Genomic DNA, 26,188 nt, shown 5'->3' with positions numbered 1-26,188 from the left:
AATTATTTAATTTAACAACAAATATATACTATAAATAATTAATAAATTAATTAATTATTATAATTACTGATGTAGAATGTCAATAGCATGGACTAAACATTACTGTTTAAGCATTAAATGTGGTAAAAGCTGTTATATTGAAAACTAAGCTGATTAGGTTCCACATTAAAGTATGAAGAATGAAATTCGTGTTGATGTAATATTTTGTCTGTGTGTCTTGGTGAGCTGGACCTTCACCAGGAGTATCCGTGAAAAACCCCTCGGCTTAAAACACAATTCATATGTTTAAAGGGATTATAATTGATTTGTCCAGTCAGAATGTGTCAGAATGCAGGTGTTTGCTAGTTTTGTCAGATCACAGTCTTTTTATTTAAAAATCGTGGTAATAAATGAAAAAGACATTAAAAGCTTAACTGCTTTCTTATTATTTAAATAATATTATATTATATTATATGTTTATCTGTAGGATAGATAAAGAGTGAATCCATCTAGCAGAGCACTAGTATGCAGTTTTAACCAAATCCACAAAAAGAATCTGGTATCTGTAGTGGATCGAGCTTTAAAAGCCGGTACCTGATCCAGGTACCTGGTAAAAGCTGTTATATTGAAAACTAAGCTGATTTGGTTCCACATTAAAGTATGAAGAATGAAATTCGTGTTGATGTAATATTTTGTCTGTGTGTCTTGGTGAGCTGGACCTTCAACAGGAGTATCCGAATAGCCCTCCCTTATTGCCCTCGGTCAGGAAAAACAGCACTGAAATAAGCGCTCAGACAGGGTTTATGTGTAAACAGTTTTTAGCTCCTTACCGGATCTCCACCGGAAGCAAAGGATATCGACTGCATATGGTGATTGGCTATTATCTAGAGGAGAACACAGGAAAGAGTTATTGATCTTTCGGCTGAGAGCAAGAAGAAATGTGCATCATTCTTATTGTTATAAATAAATAAATAAATAAACCAGTAGCCTGAACTGTTGCTCAGTGATTGTATGTACAGGAAATGGCAGAGTAATATGAACTGATGGTGCTGGCTGGATCATAACGAACTGAACTGAAGCTTAATATTTTACTTTTTAATATTTGTTAAAGATTCACACTTTAAAAATTACAAATATGTCTATGTACCACAGGTGCATAAGAGTGTGTGTGTGTGTGTGTATGTGTGTGTGTACCTGTTTGGAGTCAGGGGTCATTAAGTTCAAGCTGCTGATGGAGATGTTGAGGTTGATGCTCATGCCAGCAAACTGCAGGTTACTCTTCCCTAAAATACTAGACAGAGCTTTGGAGGGGGGCTAAAGTTGGAGACGTGGGGGGTGGAGAGAGAGAGGGAGAGACACAGAGTTATACAATGTACAAGCTTATTAGTGCAGCCGCAAACGCAGACGCAAGCGCGGGCGGCTTCGGCCTACGCAGACTGGGCTTTGGGAGCATTTCATAACACATCTGCATTCTGAGCGCTGCCACAAGGGGGCGCTACAGCAGCAGCCAGCGTGCTTTTTCCAGTTAAGAGTTTAATTAGTCCTCTATCGCCCCCCCTGAGGTACTGAGTGTTGAGTTTGCACAGCAGGGCCATGCGCTTGCAGAGCTTTGGCCGGGCGACGGTATTTGGGTTCGCGCCCTTGCCTTGGGTACGTGTCCGGCCTAAGGTAGCTTTCACACCTCCTTTGTTTGGTTCGGACCTTCAGGTGCCTCGAACCACGGCCCAGACCAACATTTGGCTCGACCAAAACAAAGATCGTCTCTCTGCCCGGATCCGAACGCCAAAATGCCAAGTAAAGGGCCAGAGGGCTGTAAAGCCCCCAGCACTGAGCTGTTCATTTGGGACGAGTTGGAGCAGCAAAACTAATCTTCCAACATCAGTACTTCACCTCACTGGTGCTTATGTGTGGCTGAATGCAATCAAACCCCACATGCAGCATCATTCCAATGTCTAGTGTAAAGCCTTCTCAGAAGAGTCTAGGATGTTGCTGTAGAAAAGGGGCCAAACTCCCTGTTAGTACCCTCGATTTCCTAAGAAACACTGGAGGTTGAGGAGGTGTCTACAAACTTTTGGCCGCATAGTGTAGCTAGTGTAGAGTCTTTAGGGGTTAGATTTTTCCAACTTCTCATCTGCCCGTATGCAGCAAGAGTATGAGGACCACGGCACTGATGTAACTCCTCACAGGTCTTCAGTGATGAATATAAACACACACACTCTCACACACACACACACACACACACACACACAGAGCATGGCTAGCTGAGCTGATTACCGATCCTCAGCACAAAATGAGTCACAGTTCTACCAGTGTGTATCGTGGGCTGTGTGTACACCCACACACACACACTGTACCACATCTCCTTCCCTCTCTTCCACAATCCCTCCCTCTCCCTCTCTCTCTCTCTCTCCCTCTCTCTCTCTCTCTCTCTCTCTCTCTCGCTCTGGCATTTCCCCTGTTTCTCTCATTTCTCTCCAAACCGTCTCCTGCCTCATCTCCTCCCTCTGCTCCAGTCGCTTACTCTGTGTTTTCCACCTCCACCTACGTGATGCTTCCATACCACATACATACCACACCCCCTCTCCAACTCTCCATCCCTTACCCCACGCACCCGTACTCCTGGACGGACTAGGTGCTGTGTACGATACGCATCACAATACTGGGGTTACAGTTCGATATACTAACGATATTATATATAAGGAGGAAATATTAGGGGTGTCTGAAAATATCGATATATAAAAGTAGTACAATATTATGTTCAGGAATACTGTATCCATTTTTAAAAACACAGTATTGATTATTAATGAATAGTTTAGATGTAAACATTGGTGGCAGGCAGTTATATAGTGTCCAGTAGTGTTTAAACCTCAACCACTAGAGGGCAGTATTGTACTGGGGTCTTCAGATCCCACTGTTCTGATTGGATAAAAAGTTAACAATTCCTTTATTCTGATTTTATGCAGACAATGGTTTGTTTTATAATATATATATTTTTAGAACTATATATTAATATATAAGTATATCATATATACATTTATAAATGCATATAACACATAATATATAACATTTTAAACAATATATAACATTTTCAAAATAATAAATATTGTCTTTATTGCAATATATTGAATCATAACCCCTGCATTGAGATACGAATCATTGCCAGGTTCTTGCCAATAAACAGCTCTACCATATTTTGTGATTTTTTTTGTATAAAAACATTATCAGCATTAAATCTGAGAAAAAAAGTTAAAAATTTGTTTTCTATATGATGTATTATATGTATATAAAATCTATTCTAAAATATTGAATATACATATATTAATAATATTAGAGATTTTATGTATTAAATATATATATAAAACACCAACATTCATAAAAAAATCACCATCATCTGCAAAAGATTTGCAAAAAAAGTAGATTTTATGTTTTATAAATGATGTATTATATGTATATAAAATCTATTCTAAAATATTAAATATACATATATTAATAATATTAGAGATTTTATGTATTTTATATATATATATAAAACACCAACATTCGTAAAAACAATTAGATTTTATGTTTTATAAATGATGTATTATATGTATATAAAAATATATTATCCAATATTAAATATACATATATTAGTATTATATATACTATGTATATACCATCTAAATATCAATATGTATATATATATATTATAAAACACTCCAATATTGAAAAACAAAAAGTAGATTTAGTTTTTCTTTACAAATAGTTTTATATATGATGAATTATATGCATAGAAAAACTAAAATTTATAATATATTAAATGTACATATATTTTTAATATTATAGATAATATATATATATATATATATATATATATATATATATATAATCGAAATATTATTTTTAAAAATTATACATTATAAAACACACCAATATAACAAAAAACACTGTAATCTGCATAAAATTTGAGAAAAATTCTCAATTCTCAAAAATTCTGCTTCTGCTGCTGCTGCTGCTGCTGCTGCCTTCTCTCCAGACTGACTGCTCTGTCATGGAGCCACCTGGTTGTGCCATTCTCCCGCCGACAGCTTCCCTCGTCCCCCCTGATAAGGCTGATCCCTGCATAGACTCTCTCTAAAACCATTACTACTAACACTCTAACTACTCATTCACACAAAAACCTTGTATCTCCAAAACAGCAGCTTTACAGGAGGAGGAAAAACCTTCTGACCAGAGGAGGACGGTTCCTCTCAGGGTTCTTACTCTCACTCTGAGGGTGTTTTTCCGGCACTGTTGCTTGCTGCTGGCTGCTCACCTGGGACTCGGACCCAGATCTCTCTGTGAAGCTGCCTCGTGACAACATCTGTTGTTAAAAGCGCTGCATAAATAAACTTGGCCGTGAACTACATCAGGCCTCCTGTAACGTCACTAGGTTTTTTATGGTTTTATTAATGTGTTTTTCATCTAAATTCGACCCGAATCTTCTATTTGAAGTCTTTAATGTTATTAAATTTAGATGTTAAGCAGTCTGTAATAAAAATAAGTGGAGCTGTTTATTATTAGGACTGTTCCTGCTTTTACCTTTCTCTTGCGCAGCGCTCCTTTGGCACCTGGTACTGCCTCACACACCAGACTGATGGCCTCCCTGAGAAAAGAGAGATAGATAGAGAGAGAGAGAGAGAGAGAGGTAGAAAGATGAGTTCAGATGCCCGATCGCCCAACAGTATCATTCCTAGTACACCTCATTTACATAACTGTAGGAAAGGTTTGCTGAAATAAGCTTTTATAAAAAATATATGGGAAACAAATCCTAGCTTTCCTCAGACAGAAATGAGAGGCACTAATGCTTTATTAAATGATTCATAATGTAGGAGGAATTTGATTGACAGTTTGATTGATGGATTAACAGTTGATTGATTGACTACTATTATTATTATCATTACAATCAATAACCACCGTTCTTTTCATTATCCTTATCATCTCTATTATGATTATATTAGTTATATTAGATTATGATTATTTTGCACACCTGAGCAGTACAGCACTCTTATGCGGTGGTTCAGTGACTTATCAATAATTTATCAATAGTTCTGATCAGAGGAGGACGGGTCAGGTCCCCCTTGTGAGCCTTGGTTCCTCCCAAGGTTTCTTCCTCCAGCTCTGAGGGAGGCTTTCCTGGAGGTCACTGTGGTCTTTGGCTGCTCACTGGGGGTCTTAGGTTTTCTTAGGCTGTCTTTCTATTGATTACTGATTCCTGTATATTTGCTTTGTGACAATATCAGTTATAAAAAAGTGCAATACAAATAAAACTGAATTAAATTAATTAATTCGATTGATTGAATTCAAAAGAATGATTATTAAAAGGAAAAATCAATAACCAGTGATGGGTGACACTGCTATACTTATATATCACAAAATCAGGAGACGCAATTTATATTCATGTTATGACCACATGCCTCCTATAGTAAGTGCTGGATATGTCCAAATATTTGTGGACACCCATTGCTGACACAGATGGCTAGTCACTGTAAAGTACTGCTAATAGATTAGGGCTCTCTGGAGTAAATAAACCAAACATGACCCTATTGGCTCCATGCTGCCTAATAATACCAGGCGTGGGCTAGAGGGGTATAAAGCCCCCCAGCATTGAGGAGCTGTGGAGCAGTGGAAGAACTGTGCTCTCTGGAATGATGGTGGTGGAGCTCCATCCAGTACTTTTAAGATGAGTTGGGGATGATGGGTTGGGGTGGTGATTATCATCCAACATCCTGACCTTACTAATGTTGTTGTTATTGAGTACAATCAAATCCTCACAACAGTGCTTCTCCAAATTCTAGTAGAAAGCCTTCTTCTCTGGACAGCAGAGACAGTTACTCCAACAAAAGCAGTAGAAACTCAATTTAATCCCCTTGATTTTGAAATAAACAATAAATGAGCAGGTGTCCCAATACTTTTGTCCAAATGGCGTACCTTGTTTCATTGCACTTTTCAGTCAACAATCAGGTACTGAAAATACTGACACACAGACTCGCCCATTTATGTATATCGGCATAGATGTTGCATTGATCAGCCATAACATTAGAACCACCTGTCTAATGACATGTAGGTCAGCCTCGTGCCTCCAAACCTGCTCTGACCATTTGAGGCATGGACCTTTGAAGGTATCCTGTGGAATCAATGTGGCACCAACATACAACCAGCAGATCATCTAAGTCCTGTATGTTGTGAGGTGGGCGGGGCCTCCATGAGCATCAATGAGCCTTGGGCACCCTGTCGCCGGCTCACTGGTTGTCCTTCCTTGAAGCACTTTTGATAGGTAGTTACTGACCACTGCATACTGGGAACACTCCACAAGACCTGCCTGATGTTTTGGAGATGTTCTGACCCAGTCATCGGGTTCGGTTCTTGTCAAAGTGTCTCAGATTCTTACGCAGATTCTTACCCTCCTTCATCACCTTCAAGACCTGACTGTTCTTCACTCGCTGCCTAATATGTAGATCCACCGCTTGACAGGAGCCACGCAGATTGTGGGCAGTTGTTTGTGGGCTGCTTTTAGGAGAGGAGAAAAGACGCTGCTCGGTGCTGCATGTGTGAACAATGAGTTCTGTGTGTCTGACAGTGAAAAGTATCGGGACAGTCAGCACTCGGGCTTTGATTTGGCTTTAAAGAAAATCTATAAATAGTGCTTCACCTCCAAGTGTGCTGAATGGAGAGTATTAACGTGTGTGTGTGTGTGTGTGTGTGTGTGCAAGCTGAGTGGTGAACAGGAAGTCAGGTGGAAAAGTGAATGTGACATGCCATATTCGCTGTCACTAGTCTCTCTCTCTCTCTCTCTCTCTCTCAGCCCACGCGAGTGTGCGCTCGATAAACAACCAGCGTCCACTGGGATCTATCAGGCCTTCTCCTAACTAATGTTATGCAATGAGTCATGCATGCACATGGACGAGCTGGATTCGCATTCCCATTCCACCAAGCTGAGCGGACGCTATCAGACTCATGAAAACATGGTGTTAAGACCCAGTTATACAATTAAACTCCACCTAATGACTCATGACAAATGTCCAAACCACTCTTTTATATGAATTACGGTAATACCGTCTACCACAGTATCTCATCAACATTTTAGTCAATATTGCCATTCCTTTAGAGCGCAACACTGTCAATTTAATGGCAGGTATTATTATTTAATTCAATTTATTTTTAGGTTAAACTGGCCAGATTTGTCTGCCACAACATTAGTACCACTGACAGATGAAGTAAAGCACTGGTTCTTCATCTACAGCGGCTCCTGTCAAGGAGTGGAGATACTATGTGATGTTCCCATTCCACCAAGCTGAACGGACGCTATCAGACTCAATGAAAACATGATATTAAGACCCAGTTATACAATCAAACTCATGACAATTGTCCAAACCACTCTTTTATATGAATTACGGTAATACCGTCTACCACAGTATTTACAAAGCTGATGGTATCTCATCAGCATTTTAGTCAACATTGCAATTCGTGGTTAAATTAAACTCATGGTTTAATATTTATTGAATTAAAAATATTTTTTTTTAAATTACGCTGTACAATGTTTTGATAATAATAACAACAACAATAATAATAATAACTGGGATTAAAATCCTTTGGAGCGCAACATCGTCAATTTATTGGCAGAGATTATTATTTATTATTAATTATTTGGCTTATTAATGAATTACTTTTTAGGTTGAACTGACCAATTTCTCAGCCACAACATTAGTACCACTGACAGATGAAGTAAAGCACTGGTTCTTCATCTACAGCGGCTCCTGTCAAGGAGTGGAGATACTATGTGATGTTCCCGTTCCACCAAGCTCCCGTTCCACCTACTGACTCATGATAATTGTCCAAACCACTCTTTTATATGAAAGAGCCACAATATGTACAAATGTTGACGGGATCTCAAAATGACGCCAAATAAGCTCATTCATTCCCCCAAATGCATATAAGAGAGTCACAGGGTGGTGGGCGCTGTGGGAGCTGAGGATGGATGATGTCATGCTCTGAAAACAAGTGGAAAGAAAGTTACTGGTGGGCTGAGAATCAAGGAGAAAACAGTGGAAAACACCCCTAAGGCCGTTCCCTCGACTCCGTGCTCTCAGATATGAGGCTTCATCCTCTAAACAGGTGTGATCTGAGCCTCGGTTAGCTGGAACACGGCCTGTGCTGTGGTGTTTATCCTGCTAGCGAGCTCATCTAGGTCTAGATAGCCGGGTCCAAACCCAGCAGAACCGGACTCTTATTTCTCCTTTCTGTTCCTCCAGTCGCTCGAACTTCGCTCCTCTCAGACACCAGTATTCATGGTCGACACTGTGTCGAAGCTCAGCAGTTAGTCAGCAGCAGCTGCTCTGGGCTGCCTGATAGACCGTGGAGCTGTAGCCGAGCTAGCTAAGCAAAGGCTAGCTTAGCGAGTGGCTACAGATCTGAAACCACAGGAAGAATTCAAGTCAGCTTGAATTTAAGTCAGCTTGAATTTAAGTCAGCTTGAATTTAAGTCAGCTTAGTCCTAGACGTTTATACGTGAGGTTTCTGTCAGACAGACTTAATGTGTTCTGTGGTGAGGAGACGGATATCCTGCTAACTAAGCTAATGCTAACCAGCTTCAATCTCCTGATTCAGAGCAGTTTAGCATCAGCAGTTGTTCTTAGACTGATGGTTTAATATTTATTGAATTAAAAATATTTTTAAAAATTGACGCTGTACAATGTTTCGATAATAATAATAATAATAATAATAACTGGGATATAAATCTCACACGACATTGCCATTCTATTGAAGCGCAACATCGTCAATTTAATGGCAGAGATTATTATTCAATTCAAATTATTTGGTTTATTATTTAATAATTATTTTATTGATTTTTCAGCCACAACATTAAAACCACTGACAGGTGAAGCGAATAACACCGGTTCTCTTCATCTACAGCAGCTCCTGTCAAAGGGTGGATCTACATATTAGGCAGCAGTGAGTGAACCGTCAGTTCTTGAAGGTGATGAAGGTGCTGAAGCAGGAAAAATGGACAACCGTAAGAATCTGAGACACTTTGACAAGAACCAGACTGTTAAGTTCTAGATAACTGGGTCAGAACCCAGATCTCCAAATCATCAGCAAGCAGGTCTTGTGGGGTGTTCCCAGTATGCAGTGGTCAGAACCTACCAAAAGTGAGCGCTCCAAGGAAAGACAACCGTTGAGCCGACAAAAGGGTCATGGACGCCCAAGGCTCACTGATGCTCATGAAGGCCCCGCCCACCTTACAACTTACAGGACTTATAGGATCTGCTGCCAACATGTTGGTGCCAGATCCCACAGGACGCCTTCAGAGGCCTCAAATATCCAGACCTGTTGTGATGGCACAAGGGGGGCTACTTAATATTGGGCAGTTGGTACAAATATTATGGCTGACGGGTGAAATGAACTGCGTTTAAGCGCAAATGCTAAGCACACATAGACCCACCGCTCAAGTTTTTAGGTTTAGCTGCAGGTGTCAGATTAGCGTTGGCAAAAACGTGGTGAATCACTGAAGAGTGTTAGAAACACCTGAGAGTGTTAAGAGTGTCGGCTGATTGTGGAGGAGTCCTACCTTGTTATTTGGGATCTCGTGGTGAAGTCAAGAGATCTCATGGACCGAAGAACCTCTATGCAGCCCAGATACTGTAAGAAGAGATGAGGAACATGGTTAGAACCTGTGTTATTATTTTTAATATCCCAGACTGCACATGATATGATCTGCACAAACTAATAGAAGTCCAATCCTGCACTGTAATACTTCACAGTAATACTTCATGTAATGGGGTAGTGGAGGCTCAGCGGTTAGAGCTCCGAGCTATTGATGACAGGGTTGTGGGTTCCATTCCCAGGCTCGGCAAGCTGCCGCTGTTGGGCCCTTGGAAAAAGATCCTTCACCCTCTTTGCTTGCCAGGCGCTGGAGTTGGCTGCCCAACGCTGTGTGTTCACAACCACAGATGGGTCAAATGCGGAGGACACATTCCGCTGTACATAGGGCAGTGACAAATACGAGCACCTTTACCTCACCTTTTACTCTACCTTTAAATAAAGTTATACACTGTCTGTAGTTAAAGACTTTCTATAAAACAAGAAGAGGCTGAATTAAAAAGACTGATGGAAAAATGGGTATATTTTTCAATATTTTAATTAGGGCTGGCCGGTATGGTCAAAATATTATATCACGATATTTAAAGACTCCAAAGAGTCCTATTCTATTGGCAGTACTTCTCTACAAAGACTAAACAAGCTGTGTGTGTGTGCATTTGCACATCTGTTTCAGCAATAGCTGCTTGAACTTAAAGTAGCTGAATGCTTTCATTAATGTGTCATTTTGGAAACAGTGAATGTGTGTGTATATATATATATATATATATATACAGTTTATATGCACTGGATTTCTTTGACTAAGGTTTTATGTTGTCGTGGTCAAAAACCTCAACATCAAATTATAATGAAATATTATTGTAATAATTTTAATTATAATTAAATCATCCAAAATGATCTTTTAACATTGACTGACATTGAAAGATTTCTACATTTTATATCGCAGTTACAGAGTATAAACCATGGATAAAACCAAAAAAGGGACAAAAACAGAGATACAAAAAAAATATAAATAAATATATATAGAATATATATAAATATATGTAAATAAATATACATAAATAAATATATATTTATAAATTGTAGATTTTTATATTCTGTCCAAAATGTCAGGGAGAATGGACCAATAGAAATGCTCCAAAATTACTCTGAAAACAAATCTTTATAAAGTTTAAAATCAAGTTTTTACCCCCTTCTTCTTTAAATGTATATAAATATTTTTGATAGATATATGTTTTTAGACATAAAGTGACAAAATTGGACAGTTGTTTTTAATAGTGTCCAAATGTAATTTGTATACATACATTTTTCTACATTTTATACTATACTATTTATATAATATCATTAGAAGGGCTGTCCACAAATATTTGGACATATAGTGTATGTCTGTGAATATTATGATATTATATTGCTACTTCAAAGATACCGAAAAAAATACCAAAGATGCCATGAAATAAGTAAGGACTTCAGATCAGCGGTCATGTTCATGATAGATAGAGGCCTACAGGGGTTGGTTTCTGGGTCATGTGACCGGCTGTGGGATTAAGAGTGAGTCAGGAATACGTGACAGAGGAGAGAGAGAGAGAGAACACTGCTTAGAGTAACACTGAAAAAACACTCATATTATTAGGTGTTAGAAATTGACCTTAAATGCAAATATAACGGGGATTAGTGTTGTCCCAGTCCTGGACCAATCACGTTCACCCACACACACACACACACACACACACACACACACACACAAGTGTAAGTGAGTGTGTAGGAGAGGGAACATGCGGATTACACACTGAGAACAGTTTGTCAGATCGCACGTTCGGGTTGACTACGCCATGTGCCCGGTGCGATGATGAATAACACATACTGAACGCCACCTTCAGCATTACATAACCAGGAACAGCCAGTCCGCGCTGACCTCTGGGACTGGATCCTGACCGTGACGTGCTCAGGTTTAAAGAGCTGAGGCTGTGTTGGGCTGAGAAACTTTCGCAGTTTTGAGCCAGACTGTCCTCAAAGCAGTGAAACGCCCACTCCTCTGACGTCACACACAGGACAGCTTGTCCAGAAAAGGAAACCGGCAGCGGGTGATGCAGGTCCCCCCTGTCCTCACTCACGCTCACCCTGCTCTACTGTTTTTCCACCGATATGCATCATATACATCAGCTGGTCTGAGTGTGAGGAGCTGGAGAAGGAGCTGCAGGCTGAGCAGTGAGGGAGTGGAGCTCGTTTCGGTGACGTAGCTTTGGTGGAAGGAGGTCCTAACATTAAACACATTAATTAATGCTGCACCCGCACCTCAATTTATTCATTTATTACTTTATCTTATTTCACCATAACACACGACCTCCACTGTTTATATATCACTGTATTAATAATTCTGAATGAATCGACCAATAGAAATGCTCCAAATTACTTGGCACAAACTCCAAGAAACTATTTTACTATTTTACATTGACTTCCATTCAAAGTTCAGAGCAGTTTTGCCTTCTCCTGTAAAGTCAACACTTTGGAGATACATGTTTTTCATTGGACAGTGACAATATATAAATATACAGTGCATCCGGAAAGTATTCACAGCGCTTCACTTTTTCCACATTTTGTTAGGTTACAGCCTTATTCCAAATTGTATTAAATTAATCTCTTTCCTCAAAATTCTACACAAAATACCCCATTATGACCATGTGAAAAAAGTTTTCTTGAGAGTTCTGAAAATTTATTAAAAATAAAAAACTAAGAAATCACATTTACGTAAGTATTCACAACCTTCGCCATGAAGCTCAAAATTGAGCTCAGGTGCATCCTGTTTCCACTGATCATCCTTGAGATGTTTCTACAGCTTAAATGGAGTCCCCCTATGGTAAATCCAGTTGATTGGACATGATTTGGAAAGGCACACACCTGTCTATATAAGGTCCCACAGTTGACTGCATGTCAGAGCGCAAACACCAAGCATGAAGTCAAAGGAATTGTCTGTAGACCTCCGAGACAAAATAGTCTCGAGGCACAAATCTGGGGAAGGATACAGAAACATTTCTGCTGCTTTGAAGGTCCCAATGAGCACAGTGGCCTCCATCATCCGTAAATGGAAGAAGTTTGGAACCACCAGGACTCTTCCTAGAGCTGGCCGGCCATCTAAATTGAGCGATCGGGGGAGAAGGGCCTTGGTCAGGGAGGTGACCAAGAACCCGATGGTCACTCTGTCAGAGCTCCAGCGTTCCTCCGTGGAGAGAGGAGAACCTTGCAGAAGGACAACCATCTCTGCAGCAATCCACCAATCAGGCCTGTATGGCAGAGTGGCCAGGCGAAAGCCACTCCTTAGTAAAAGGCACAAGGCAGCCCGTCTGGAATTTGCCAAAAGGCACCTGAAGGACTCTCAGACCATGAGAAACAAAATTCTCTGGTCTGATGAGACAAAGATTGAACTCTTTGGTGTGAATGCCAGGCGTCATGTTTGGAGGAAACCAGGCACTGCTCATCACGAGGCCAATACCATCCCTACAGTCAAGCATGGTGGTGGCAGCATCATGCTATGGGGATGTTTTTCAGCAGCAGGAACTGCCAGACTAGTCAGGATAGAGGGAAAGATGAATGCAGCAATGTACAGAGACATCCTGGATGAAAACCTACTCCATAGCGCTCTTGACCTCAGACTGGGGCGACGGTTCATTTTTCAGCAGGACAACGATCCGAAGCACACAGCCAAGATCTCAAAGGAGTGGCTTCAGGACCACTCTGTGAATGTCCTGGAGTGGCCCAGCCAGAGCCCAGACTTGAATCCGATTGAACATCTCTGGAGAGATCTGAAAATGGCTGTGCACAGACGTCTCCCATCCAACCTGATGGAGCTTCAGAGGTACTGCAAAGAAGAATGGGCAAAACTGCCTAAAGAGAGGTGTGCCAAGCTTGTGGCATCATATTCAAAAAGACTTGAGGCTGTAGTTGCTGCCAAGGGTGGTTCTACAAAGTATTAAGCAAAGGCTGTGAATACTTATGTAAATATGATTTCTTTGTTTTTTAATTTTAATAAATTTTCAGAACTCTCAAGAAAACTTTTTTCACATGGTCATAATGGGGTATTTTGTGTAGAATTTTGAGGAAAGAGATTAATTTAATACAATTTGGAATAAGGCTGTAACCTAACAAAATGTGGAAAAAGTGAAGCGCTGTGAATACTTTCCGGATGCACTGTATATAAATATATACATATATATATATATAATATATATATATATATATATATATATATATATATATATATATATATATACACACACACATTGTGACTTGTAATAACATCTTTGTACCTTTACTTTCTTTGAAAGTTAAGACATTTGACTAGGTGTTTTTTTTTTTTTAGATATTGTCGTGGTTATTGAAAAAACTTGTAACTCCATTACTGCCATTTTCCATTTTCTCCATAATGTAAACCTGTGAGTTGCACTTTATATTGTATTAGAAATTAGAAATTCTCCAAAATTACTAGAAAAAAAATATTTTTACAGACAAAAATGGAGATATATGTTTTTCATTGGACAGCAAAAATTATATATATGTATATATATTTGAAATTATTGAAATACGTTATTGTCAAATATTGTCAAATATAGCAAAAAATATATTTATATACATACATATACATTTTAAAATTATTGAAATATGTTATTGTCATGCAAAACCCTTTTATTTGCATTTTTGCAATTTTTCACTTTTTGACATAAAGTCATTCTTTATAAGAAATCCAAATGATTTTTTGTACATATATTTTCTTTGTTTTAGACACATATTATTTATTATTTATATAATATCTGCACACACATCTGCTCACTTTTTACATTACATTTACATTTACAGCATTTGTCTGACGCTCTTATCCAGAGAGCTCTTCCATGTGAATCATGCTGCACAGGCAGGAGAATGTAGCGTTAGGGGTCCCACACAAGAACTCTTAGTGGTGTAGAATGGTGGGCTTGCCCAGCTGGTGAATCAAACCCAAGTCAGTCAGCCATGGAGAGGGTGGTGTTGTTACCCACTATGCTACACCAACCTCGTTTTTATCGTTTGTCTAATGTTTGGCTTATTTATATCCTGACCTCTCGGTTAACAGCAGCAGGCAAAAAATAAACCTCACAAAACATCTGAAATGTGATGGAGACCAAAGAGAAATGCCGGCTCGTATCTGTTCCTAATTTAGACCTAAAACGACTTTCTTCTTCCTTCTTCACTGGATTCTGGATGAGGACAATGATTCATGTAGGTTGGGAGATGCTGAAAATGACATGCCCTACATTTCTGCTTCTGTACTGCGGACCAATCTGAAACGGTAAACACTCACACTCCCGAACATCAGCTCATGATCAGCGAAAACACAGATATTTAGAATATTTGGATCCATTTCTGTTTAAAGAACCAATGAGAACCCACTGATTTCCATATTTGTTACATTAAGCAGTCACTTTTATTTTCTACACGATATTGACAAAAGTATTGGGACACCTGTGAGTTCTTTGCTTCTTCTGAAATCAAGGCTTTTAAAAAGAGTTTCTCCTGCTTTTGTTGGAGTAGCTGTCTCTACTGTCCAGGGAAGAAGGCTTGCTAGTATATTTTTTTTGGTGGAGCATTGCATTCAGCGACAAGAGCATTAATGAGGTCAGGATGTTGCATAATTATCAACCCACCTCATCCCCAACTCCCCAACTCATCCCAAAAGGCAGCAATGGGTGCAACCTAACTCCTTAAACCCTTTACATTTGTCCACACTTCAACTGTCACCCTCATAACGGCAATTCTCTCTGAATTATCATCAGTTTCATATGCCCTATTATGGAACCCTGTGGGACCCCACAAAATATGCTAAAGTGTTACCAAATAATTTGAAAAGTACCAAAGTACCTGATGGTTCGATAGGTTAAAGTAGTGTGTGATACAATGGGGCTAAACCTTGTGTCTCATTTAAATAAATAAAAATTAATAATGTTTAATTTTGGGCATTTACATCGTTGTACTTCAGTCAGCGTATACGTAAAAGTTTGTGGACACCCCTTCTAATGAATGCATTCAGCTACTTTAAGTTGTATTTGTGCACATGGTCATACACAGCTTGTCTAGTCCCTGTAGAGAAGTACTGCCAATAGAATAGGACCCTCTGGAGCAGATAAACCAAGCATAACCCTGTTGGCACCATGCTGCCTAATGCCAGGCATGGCTTAGAGGGGTATAAAGCCTCCCAGCATTGAGCTGTGGAGCAGTGGAAGAGTTGTGTTCTCTGGAATGATGGTTGGTGGTGCTCCATCAAATACTTTGGGATGAGTTGGGGAGTTGGGGATGAAGTAGGGTGGTTATCATCCAACATCCTGAACTCACTAACGCTCTTGTGGCTGAATGCAATCAAATCGTCACAGCAATGCTGCTTCAAAATCCAGCAGAAAGCCTTCTTCCCTGGACAGTAGAGACTCGAACAAAAGCAGGATCAACTCTTTTTAATTCCCTTGATTTAAGAAGAAACAATGAATGAGCAAGTGTCCCAATACTTTTGTCCATGCAGTGTATGATTCACTAATTTAGTCGTACTACCCGCCCCTCCCTACTGGAAAGGTACAATCCATCAGTAATTGTACTTGTCAGTAACTCAGTAAACAGGGGCAGTTACTACCCACCTCTGATCAGGGGTCTGCCTGAGATATGTCTGTCATTCAAAGGCACTTTTCTGTTTTCCGCGAGTGGCGTACGTAACCAGCGCACGCTCTCTGTGTCTGCTTTCCTTCACTTCTTACACCAGCATCGCACTTCTGCATGACTCACCTGAACACAGCAATGACTCACCTGACCTGTCTCGCTCTAACCTGAACACTCACTGCATCAATGAGATGAATGAACGAATGAACGAATCACGTGTCTCATTTCCTTGCGAACACAGCGAATGATTCACCCTGCGAGTCTCCCAGCCCCCCCAAGCATGACAGCAAAGGCTGCTAATAACCCCTGCTGCTCTTAGTGTTGCAGCAGGAATCTATATATATGTGTGTGTGTGTGTGTGTATGGCAGTATATCGTGTATCTCCATTTTTGTCATTTTTCTGAAATTGTATTATATTTGAATAATCAGATTATTAGCAGTGGTTCAGTAGAATCTCTCTCTCTCTCTCTCTCTCTATATATATATATATATATATATATATATAGATCTCTAATATAAGATCTCTCTCTCTCTCTCTCTATATATATATATATATATATATATATATATATATATGATTTTGAATGGAAGTCTATGTATAAATATTTCTTTCTATATATATATATATATATATATATATATATATATATATATATGCACAATCACTACATCATAGGATATTTTTTATATCGCACTCTAAACTCTAAAATAATATATATATAGATAGATAGATAGATAGATATAGATATAGATATAATGGTGACTTTACAGAAGAAGGCAAAACTGTTCTTATCTCTTAATGGAAGATAATGTGAAATAAGAATTTATTGCAAGTAATTTTGAGCATTTCTATTGACCCTTTCAACTAGAATTATTTATATAGATATATATATTTAACACACTGAAATGCTTTACAGCCTTATATAGTCACTGCAATGGGACATCCTTACTGTTCTTGTAGGGCTTTAAAAAACAGAGCCATCACAGAGCTGTACACAAAATAAGAGGTGCAGGTAAACAGTGGGACAGAAACAGCAGAGTGCTGCATAGATTATCCATCAAAACCGTGCCTAGAAATGACTAAACCTAGACGTACCGATGGGGGGGGGGGGGTTATGAGCTACAGTCCTCAATGAAGGAAGACACTGTGCTTTGTAAAGCGTGTACCAATGTGACACTAAGATATTTTAACATCATACTTTGCTTACATGTTGATTTTATACATATATGCAGATTTAAATCGATTTATTTTCCTCAAAAAGACAATAACGTTCTTTACCAGAGTTTAAAACTAGAGCCTTTTTTCTAACGCGCGGGGCCCTAACATTTCGCCCATTGTGTGAATGTGTGTCAAAAACAGCGTCCGGTCGATCTCAGTCGCTGTCCTTTTAGTGCAGTGTAGCGTGAGGTGTACGGTTAAGCACATGGGCCAGCGACAACACACAATTTAGTCAATACATGGTGGGGTCAGTGTGGAAAAGAGACCCCCCCCCACCCACCATGCAAACACTCAGACACACATACACACACACACTCACAAAAACACCACCAGCTCTATCTCACTTCTTTGGAGATCATTCATACACATCCCTACAGAGTTTAGCTGGATATAAATTCAGGCAATAATAAATAATAATATAATTTTACACGTCTAACTGTTGAAGAAAACGATTTTCTGCTAGATTTTGGGGGAGCACTGCTGGGGGGTTTTATACCTGTCTAGCCCACGCTTGGCATTAGGCAGCATGGTGCCAAAAGATTCAGCATTGTTTATATGCTCCAGAGGGTCCTAATCTATTGGCAGTACTTTTCTACAGGGACTAGGCAAGCTGTGTGTGTGTGTGTGCATTTGCACATCTGTGTCAGCAATGGGTGCAGCTTAAAGTAGCTGAATGCACTCATTATGAACATATAATGTATATGAATGCCACCGTCAGCTGAAAGTTGCCAAATATTACATATCAAATATTGTTATAATAATTTAATAATATAATAATCATAGTGAAAGCGCTTTACCTTCAGTTTGTATCTACCTTTCTTTGTTTGTATGAAGAAACTCACAGTCTAAAATAAGGCAAATATCACAGCACGTCTTTCCTCATTGTTTTTGATTTCTGTTCAAAAGTCATAAATTACTGCCGTTATTTGCATCATTTTCACCGATACTGCTAAAACTGTGGGTTGTCCTCTGGCCAACCGATTTTACGGCCCTTTTAGAGACACTGCCTTCAGCCTCAAAAATAAAATAATAAGAAAGAAAGACTCTAACATCCTACTTCTCTCCCAGCCTCTCCCTCTCTCCATCTCTCTCTCTCTCTGTGTCTCCATGTCGAGTGTACAGAGCTCCAGCACTGAGGCTGTAGCAGTGGGTGATTCACACTGGAAAAAAAGCAACAAGGGTATGAAGCATGAATCATCCTGTAGAAATCGAAGTCACCTTTACCTCAGCGCATCTCTAATCACACATTACATGATGAAGCGATGAAGCCACAGAGACGGCGCGGAGCAGGAGAACGGACAGTGTGTTTAAAAAAATGTGTTTGGACTCAAACACTGGGATGAGAGCGCGTTCCATATGTTTAACATGAACATGGGCGTGCTGTGTACTGCCGAGCTTCGATACCTACACATTTATTAACGGGAAAGGCTCAGGAGTTTTGCATGGTTAAATAAATGCTGAAGCTTGGACTGAAGCAACATCTGGCACTGAGCATTGTTTATATATATAGACATATACATATAATTTATAGGATCCCTCCTTTCTTTTCCTGCTTTTTTGCTGTTGTAGAATGTCATTTATCACTAGCTGGTTGTTTGTATAGGTATATAAAATCTAATGAATAATTAATCACAGAAAAAAAATCTTATTTAAAGTAGCCACAAAATAAAACAATTTAAAATTACTCAAAATATAATTTTAGTGCTTTTAGCTTCATTCATTTTACTACATTACTCTGATGCTGATAGTCTAAAAGACAAAAATACGACGCCATTAAAACACAACTGCTCTGCACTGACTCACTATGGATACCATCAGCAGCCCTCAGTAGCACCATACATCCCAAAACTGCCTTTTCAATAACAGTGTCCTGCCTGGAGAAGCAAAAACAACCTCACGTTTAGCTTTTAAAACCAACAACTGATCCCATAACATCTCACTGATTTGAAATCAAACATGCCCATTGAGAAAAACTGAAGATGAAGATCATTTCCTGGAGGAACAACGGCCATTCAAATATCTGCCCCGATCAAAGATGGCACCGCCTCCACTCCGTAGGTAAAACAACCTAATAACAGCTAGATTAAAAAAATCCACCTTATTAATTACTTCAATATCGAACTGGCTGTAGATAATTTGCTGAATATTTTAATACAAGGTGTTTAACTGAGCTTTTCTTGGAGGAATATTTTCTTCTGGTGATATTATGATGCTCTAAATCACCCACAAACCATACAGCTAGTATTTCTGCTGCAGTGCCATGCTCATATGAAACTACAAAAACAACCCTTTTAACGCTTTTTATATGCTCTGCCACAGCCTTTGTGTGTTGTATGACCATAACTGATGTGAGAGCAACTGTACTACCTGAACTCCGGTCGCCGTGGTTACAATATTTGCATCCCGCTTCCGCTTGATGAGATAAACTTGGCGTTCGTTTGAATAGATCAGCTCTGGTGGCAAAAAATAGTCTGTTACGTGGACTATCTGGTCATTGAGTGCTTATGATAGAGAGATAGATACATAGATAAACAGGCAGAGAGGGAGAGAGAGAGGAAGCTATAGCCAATAGCACTGAAGGCAGAAGAAGATCAAACCTGAGCCTGATGTTTGTCTCCAAGCACTGATTTCAGTATGTATACATGCTCAGGTAATAGCCTGCTGAATCATCCTCATTCTGGCCAGCATCGTCTTTGTTGTTTCCACCTCGTAAAGGTACTTTTGCCTGCCTGAGCCGGTGCTTTTCCACTGAGCACCTTCTCCACTGCCTGCATTATTTAATGCCTGCTTTCAGCCCTCGCCATTCTCAGCACTCTGGCTGAATCAAAACAAGCGAGACGCTGCCTCTTCGCTACCCTTTCTTCTCCATCCCTCGCTCATTAGTTGCACAAACGTCCAACTGAAGGTTTGGACGGGAGGTTATTAGAGACGCATGCAACAGAAAAGAAAGCAGGGAAGGGGGATTTAGGGAAGATAAAAGAGGGTAAAGAGAGACAGACAGAACAGAACCCTCACCTTCACAACGTACGTCACTCCGGGTCCGGATATCTTTTCACTGGAGTGCAGCCATCCTCGAGAGGGCTTATTCACCAGCCCCGCACACCCTCCACCGCTGGCAGCACCCATGCCTCCCACACCGCCAAGGTTCCAGTCGTCCCCCCCTCCAGGCTGAGCCTCCTCCATCCTGCCCTTCTTCCCGGCGGTGCTCATGGAGCCTGGCTCCTGCTGTCCAGAAGCGGCGGAAGCGCACGAGCTGCCCCCAGTGGCCGCCGAGACGAGGCCGGACGATCCCGGGCTGCCCGAACCGCCCCCTCCCCCTCCTCCCCCACCCCCCTGGAGCTTGGACACGGCCAGGTCCTTGACGGCAGATGGGAGGCCCTTGATGCCCAGCAGGCCTCCGCCAGAGTTGGCGAACTTGAGGCCGGAGACCTTGTTGATGAGGGTGCAGAGGGTGGTGCCCGAGTCCTCAGCCGCTGGCGCCGACGACTCGGGGGGCAGCACCTCGGCCGGCGTCGCGTAGGGGGGTGGCTGGTGGCCAGCGGGCGGCGGCGGGGGAGAAGCCGACACCTTGGTGGCGTTCATGGAGAGGCCGTGGAGCAGCTCGTCGACGGACGTCACCGACTCATTCCTAAAGCGGTTGTATTTGGTGCGGTGAAGCATGCCCCTCTGCCTGCCTGCCTACTTACGTACGCACGGGCAGAACCGACGCCAAGCTGACCACTGTCCACTCCTCCAGCATGCTGGGGCCCTAAAAAAAAAGCCTCCCCTACGGCCGACTGACGGAGCTGCACCGAAGTAATCGCCTCCCACCGCTCGATTTCCGATCTGCAGCTACCGATCTGCAGGCACCTGTGGTTGGAGTGGTCTGGTGACTACGGTAGTCGCCTGCCGTTGCTGCTGGTGCTGCTGTTGCCGCCGCTGCTGCTGTTGCTGCTAAGGAGAACAAACGCTATGAAAATCCTACACACCACGCCACCTCGGGGGCCAAAAATACAACACCATGGTGCACGCAATCCATGGAGGCCTACAGACGGTAGAAGGGGAGAAAGACAAAAAAGGAGAGACTGGGAGATGAGGATTGGGGAGATGCTCTTCTTCAGCGATGGAGGTCCAACGATAGAAGAGAAAAGAAGAGCTTCATGAAGGAGATGTCTCCCTCTCTCCCCGCAGCCTGGCGGATCTGTGCACACGCATGACTCACTCGCAGAGAGAGAGAGGGAGAGCGAGAGAGAGAGAGAGAGAGAGAGAGAGAGAGAGAGAGAGAGAGGAACCTTCTCAACAAAAGACTCACTCAACACCGCAGATCACTTCCTGTTGCAGAAAAAAATAAAAAAGCCTCCCACTTACAGCACGCTAGAACCAATCAATTCTCAAATTTCCTCCCAACGATATTTTGTCATCCGCAGGAATGCTTCAGCGTTTAATTCACTCTGAAGGGACGGACATGCGGGATGAAAAAGGCCATCAAGATTTACCACCCAACGGTGAACGACAGGTACCAATGTGTCCTTGCTTGTTGGCTGTCTTCTCAATTTGAGTCAAAACCCACACAAACCGACAACAACTGGTCAGAAATGGTGACGGCGGTCAGGAGAGGAGCACACAACCGCACATGAATGCATAGAACGCAACATAACAACTAATGGCCAAAAGACGGCATACGCACAAGAAAAAGCCTGCGCGCCTCAAATTATGACATTAAATGATATTGTAATGGAGCCGGCGCTAAGATGTCCGTTTCTACGTCCACAGGAGAGAACCAAAGTTGAACTGCTTTCCATGATGACGACCAGTTTTTCAGACACCTGATAGAAAGACGAAGCTCACTGACTCCGAGTGCTGTCTCGTGAAGGCAGGCTGGAATCTCTCATTGATAAAAAAAACAAACCCAAGCCAATCAGCCAGGCTCTGAGGTTTCAGCTGCAGATTACAGACGACAGCCTCAACCACGCTGCTCTGCCTCATTCTAAACTGCGCTTACACCACTGCGTTCTCCATGGTGACCAACCAGGATCGGAATAATTCTCCAAATCCGAACCTAAAGCACACGACATGTCTTTGTTCAGCAGTTGGTCATGTGCATCTGTCCCTACATACTGAAATAAATACAGCAGAAAAACAGCCCTGCAACGCTCTTACTGTTGAAGGCAGAACAGAGGCCGAGCTTTTGTGTTATATATTATCCTGCTGAATAATTAATCACCATACCAAAAGCACAATGCCGAGAAGTGATCAGGCTATAACACAATCCGGCGTCTGAATGAACGGCATGACGAATCAAACGGTCCGATCTCTCTGTGTCTCATTAAGAGGCAGCTAGCAGCGTGAAGCCCACGGTGTTAGTCCGGGAGGAAAAAAAAAAAGAGCCATTCATGTAAAAATGTCCACAGGAGTGTGCACCGGGAGACCGTCAGTCATTCATAAGCTTCCTCTTCTGCTCTTGTCGCTGCAGCATTCGCACTGCAGTCCCTCCCAACGTCTTGCCTTCCTGCCTGCCTGCAAATCAAAAAAAAGAAAAAGAAAGGAGAGAGAGAGAGAGAGAGAGGAGAGAGAGGCAATGAGAGAGTAACAGAGGAAAGAGATACAGAGAGAAAGAGACGGCGCAAGAGAGAGAGAGAGAGAGAGAGCAATAGAGAGGCGGCACGTTCCTGTTCTCTAGAGACAACAGGGATAAAAAAAAATGTAAAAAAAAAAACCCACACACGCAAAAGCAGGGACGTGCTCTCCCTCCCCGACGCTGCCGCGGATGGAGAGGAGGGAAGATTCAGGCTGGAGTAAAGGATGCTGAAGCCAAATCGGACTGGGCCCGGCTGTGAATGGGGCAGCAGGCGAGCGCGGCCTCGATTCTGTGAATGGAGGCAGGCCTCGGCTCCTTCTGCAAGGCAAAATCCCTCTGGATGCAACCTGGCTGGCCAATCAGAGGCAGGCAGGATGACTCATTCAGGGTAGGCAGGCTGAATAGTGGGACGAACCATTCTCCTCTCAGGTGATGGAAGAGACCATTCTCCCAAACGTGCAACACTGCAAAATCACCACAGAGCGTTCTCTAAATAACAACAGCATTAGAGTTATCAGGCTCGACGGCCGCTGTGACGTTTCTGGGCGTTGTTAAAGAGAGGATCATTAAGATTTGCTTGTATTTGGTGGGCATGAGGTAAAAGGAGCAAGTGTAAGCTGACGTACCTCCTTCCTGCCAGCGCTCTCTGGGCTAGTTTTTCTCATTCAGATGTCCTGACTAGGCAGCCACAGTGCGAATGTCACAGAGAAGGCCATTCTGCAAGTATCTCGTAGTTTTCTAAAAAAAACAAAAAAAAACAACATTCAGTATGTAAGTATGTATACATGCTATATGGACAAAAGTATTGGGACACCTGCTCATTCATTACTTCATCCACAATCAAGGGTATTAAAAAGAGCAGGTCCTGCTTTTGTTGGAGAGACTGTATCTACTGTCCAGGGAAGAAGGCTTTCTGGATTTTGAAGGCACGTTGCTATAAGGATTTGATTGCATTCAACGACAAGAGCTGAAGTTAGGGAGGTCAGGATGTTGGATGATGATCACCACCCCACCCCACCTCACCCCCAACTCTCCATCTCATCCCAAAAGTATTGGATGGAGCACCACCACCATCATTCCAGAGAACACAGTTCTTCCACTGCTCCACAGCTCAATGCTGGGGGGCTTTATACCCCTCGACTATCCCACGCCTGGCTTTAGGCAGCATGGTGCCAATAGATTCCTATTCTATTGGCAGTACTTCTCTATAGGGACTAAATAAGCTGTGTCCCCCAAGACACAAGATTCAAACCAGCAATCCTCATGTTATATGTGTCATACAGGTGTCTATACATTGTACTGGTACAATAGACAGTATAACACCTCAGCATATGATTCAGATTTTAATAATTAATTAGGTATAGTAATTCAATAATAATTAATGTAACAAAGAATAGCCAGCGTTGTGTTTACTCCACTCCTGATAAGACTGAGACAAGTACCAAGTAAGACCAAGAACATGCATAAAAACTGAACCACAACAATCATCTATTTACACAAAATTAGGAATATAAAACATTTCACGCTGCAAACCACATTAAGGTCAGCTCTCTCCACCGATGCTGCAATAACACCATTCTAATATCAGATTGCTAAACTTTCGGGTCACTGAAATGCCCCAAGAAACCAGCTGCTAGTGTCATATGGTGATGATAAATCCAATAAAGCTCTTTGTGAAGATTCAGAGCTATAACCTACTTATTCAGAGGACTGTTACCCACCATTCAGAGTGTTAAAGCACTGGCACTCACACAGAATACTACTCACATCAGTTCACTGAGTTCATTTCATTCTTAAGTACACCAGCTTAGCCTGCAAAACCAGCAACTCTGAATTATTTATTTAGACATGTCTGTATGGGCTGTGCTCTTTAGATCTGGGTGGCTGCACTACTCTTCACACTTCAAAGGCTTAATATTGACCTTCTTGATTTTTATTACAGGACGTTTTACATGTTTTATAATTATTATTATAAATAATATGATTGTTTTTGTAGACAAATTAAGGAACACTGATTGGGCTGGATTATACTCTCAACAGGGACTAGATAAGATCTAGTGATAAGATGAATCTGCCACTTGAACCAGATAATCTATGTTATTCACGTCTCCTGTTTTAATGTTATGGCTGATGGGTGTAGACACCTGCAGCAGAGTTCAAAAGGTTTAACTATTGTTTTTTTTACCCAACTTTCCTTCCCAATTTTAGATAGCCAATTACCCAACATGTGATGCTCCTGGGACTCGGAGGGTGAGGACTAACACATGTGCAACACCAGCCATCACCGGTTGGCTTCGATGCAACGTCAACCAACCAACATGTATTTACATTACATTTACGGCATTTAGCTGACGCTCTTATCCAGAGCGACTTACAAGGGTACTCGTATTACAGAGGAGGGCCAATGTAGTGTTAGGAGTCTTGCCCAAGGAGTCTTATTGGTGTAGCGCAGTATAGCCACCCAGACTAGGAATCGAAGCCCAGTCTCCCACATGGTGTGGTAGCTCAGTGGCAGGTAGTGGTGTTATCTGTTGCGCCACACCAACCAACACTCCTAGATCTAATGCATGGACTGGCAGACGCATGTGGTTTTTTTGGTTCTATAAAGCTTGTTTGTAACAGAGAAGTGCAAAGACTGAAACTTGTAAAGACTCTTTACAGTCTGCAAAAGAAGCGGTTCTTCCACGGCATCACTCAGGAAACCTATTGAAGTTTAAGTGTAGTATTGCAATGCCAAGTGACATTTATGGACTTAGTGTTGGACTAAGCTGCAGCATCTATGGTGAATTACATAGTTTTTACAGTTTCTGCTTATATTTATGCTTATTTATATACTTTTGGCTCTTGGGCCCCCCCTACAGGTGAGGAGGGTTTTTCACATTTATTCCTACTAGCGTCCCCTCATGGACAGCTATACACCTGCATTTAGAGACACATGTGGACTGAGGCGGTAGAGTAATACTACAGGATTTGACACTAATATTACTTGGGTTATGCAGTTCTGGAGAGAGGGTGTCCTGAAGCTCCACCAAAGTTCCATAGTGCAGTAGCAGTGTTCTGGCCCGGAGTGGGACCGACGGAGACGCAATTCTCCCTGTTCCAGTCAGTGGAGCATCAACATGATCCTGAAGCTGTTGATTTAAGGTAAAATT

General features: G+C 41.4%; 1 protein-coding gene across 4 annotated transcripts in view; it reads right to left on the bottom strand.

The window, feature by feature from the left end:
* The window catches only part of shc3 (SHC (Src homology 2 domain containing) transforming protein 3), a 42,408-nt gene extending 19,031 nt beyond the window's left edge, over window positions 1–23,377 (bottom strand). The window contains exons 1-7 of one of the 4 annotated variants that reach the window (XM_072661343.1): window positions 23,180–23,377; window positions 21,827–22,975; window positions 20,495–21,412; window positions 9,563–9,633; window positions 4,537–4,600; window positions 1,174–1,293; window positions 810–863 (exon numbers count right to left, since the gene is read on the bottom strand). In XM_072661343.1, the coding sequence (XP_072517444.1) occupies window positions 810–863; window positions 1,174–1,293; window positions 4,537–4,600; window positions 9,563–9,633; window positions 20,495–21,139 (954 nt within the window). In that variant the 5' untranslated portion in view covers window positions 21,140–21,412; window positions 21,827–22,975; window positions 23,180–23,377. Of the gene's footprint in view, window positions 1–809; window positions 864–1,173; window positions 1,294–4,536; window positions 4,601–9,562; window positions 9,634–20,494; window positions 22,976–23,179 lie in introns of all 4 variants that reach the window. The other 3 variants (XM_072661341.1, XM_072661344.1, XM_072661342.1) reach the window with 3 other exon arrangements.
* Between the last annotated feature and the right edge of the window lie 2,811 nt (window positions 23,378–26,188).

Source organism: Salminus brasiliensis, chromosome 18, assembly GCF_030463535.1.
Source record: "Salminus brasiliensis chromosome 18, fSalBra1.hap2, whole genome shotgun sequence".
Classification (NCBI taxonomy): Eukaryota; Metazoa; Chordata; class Actinopteri; order Characiformes; family Bryconidae; genus Salminus; species Salminus brasiliensis.
This window is presented reverse-complemented; position numbering and strand designations above follow the sequence as displayed.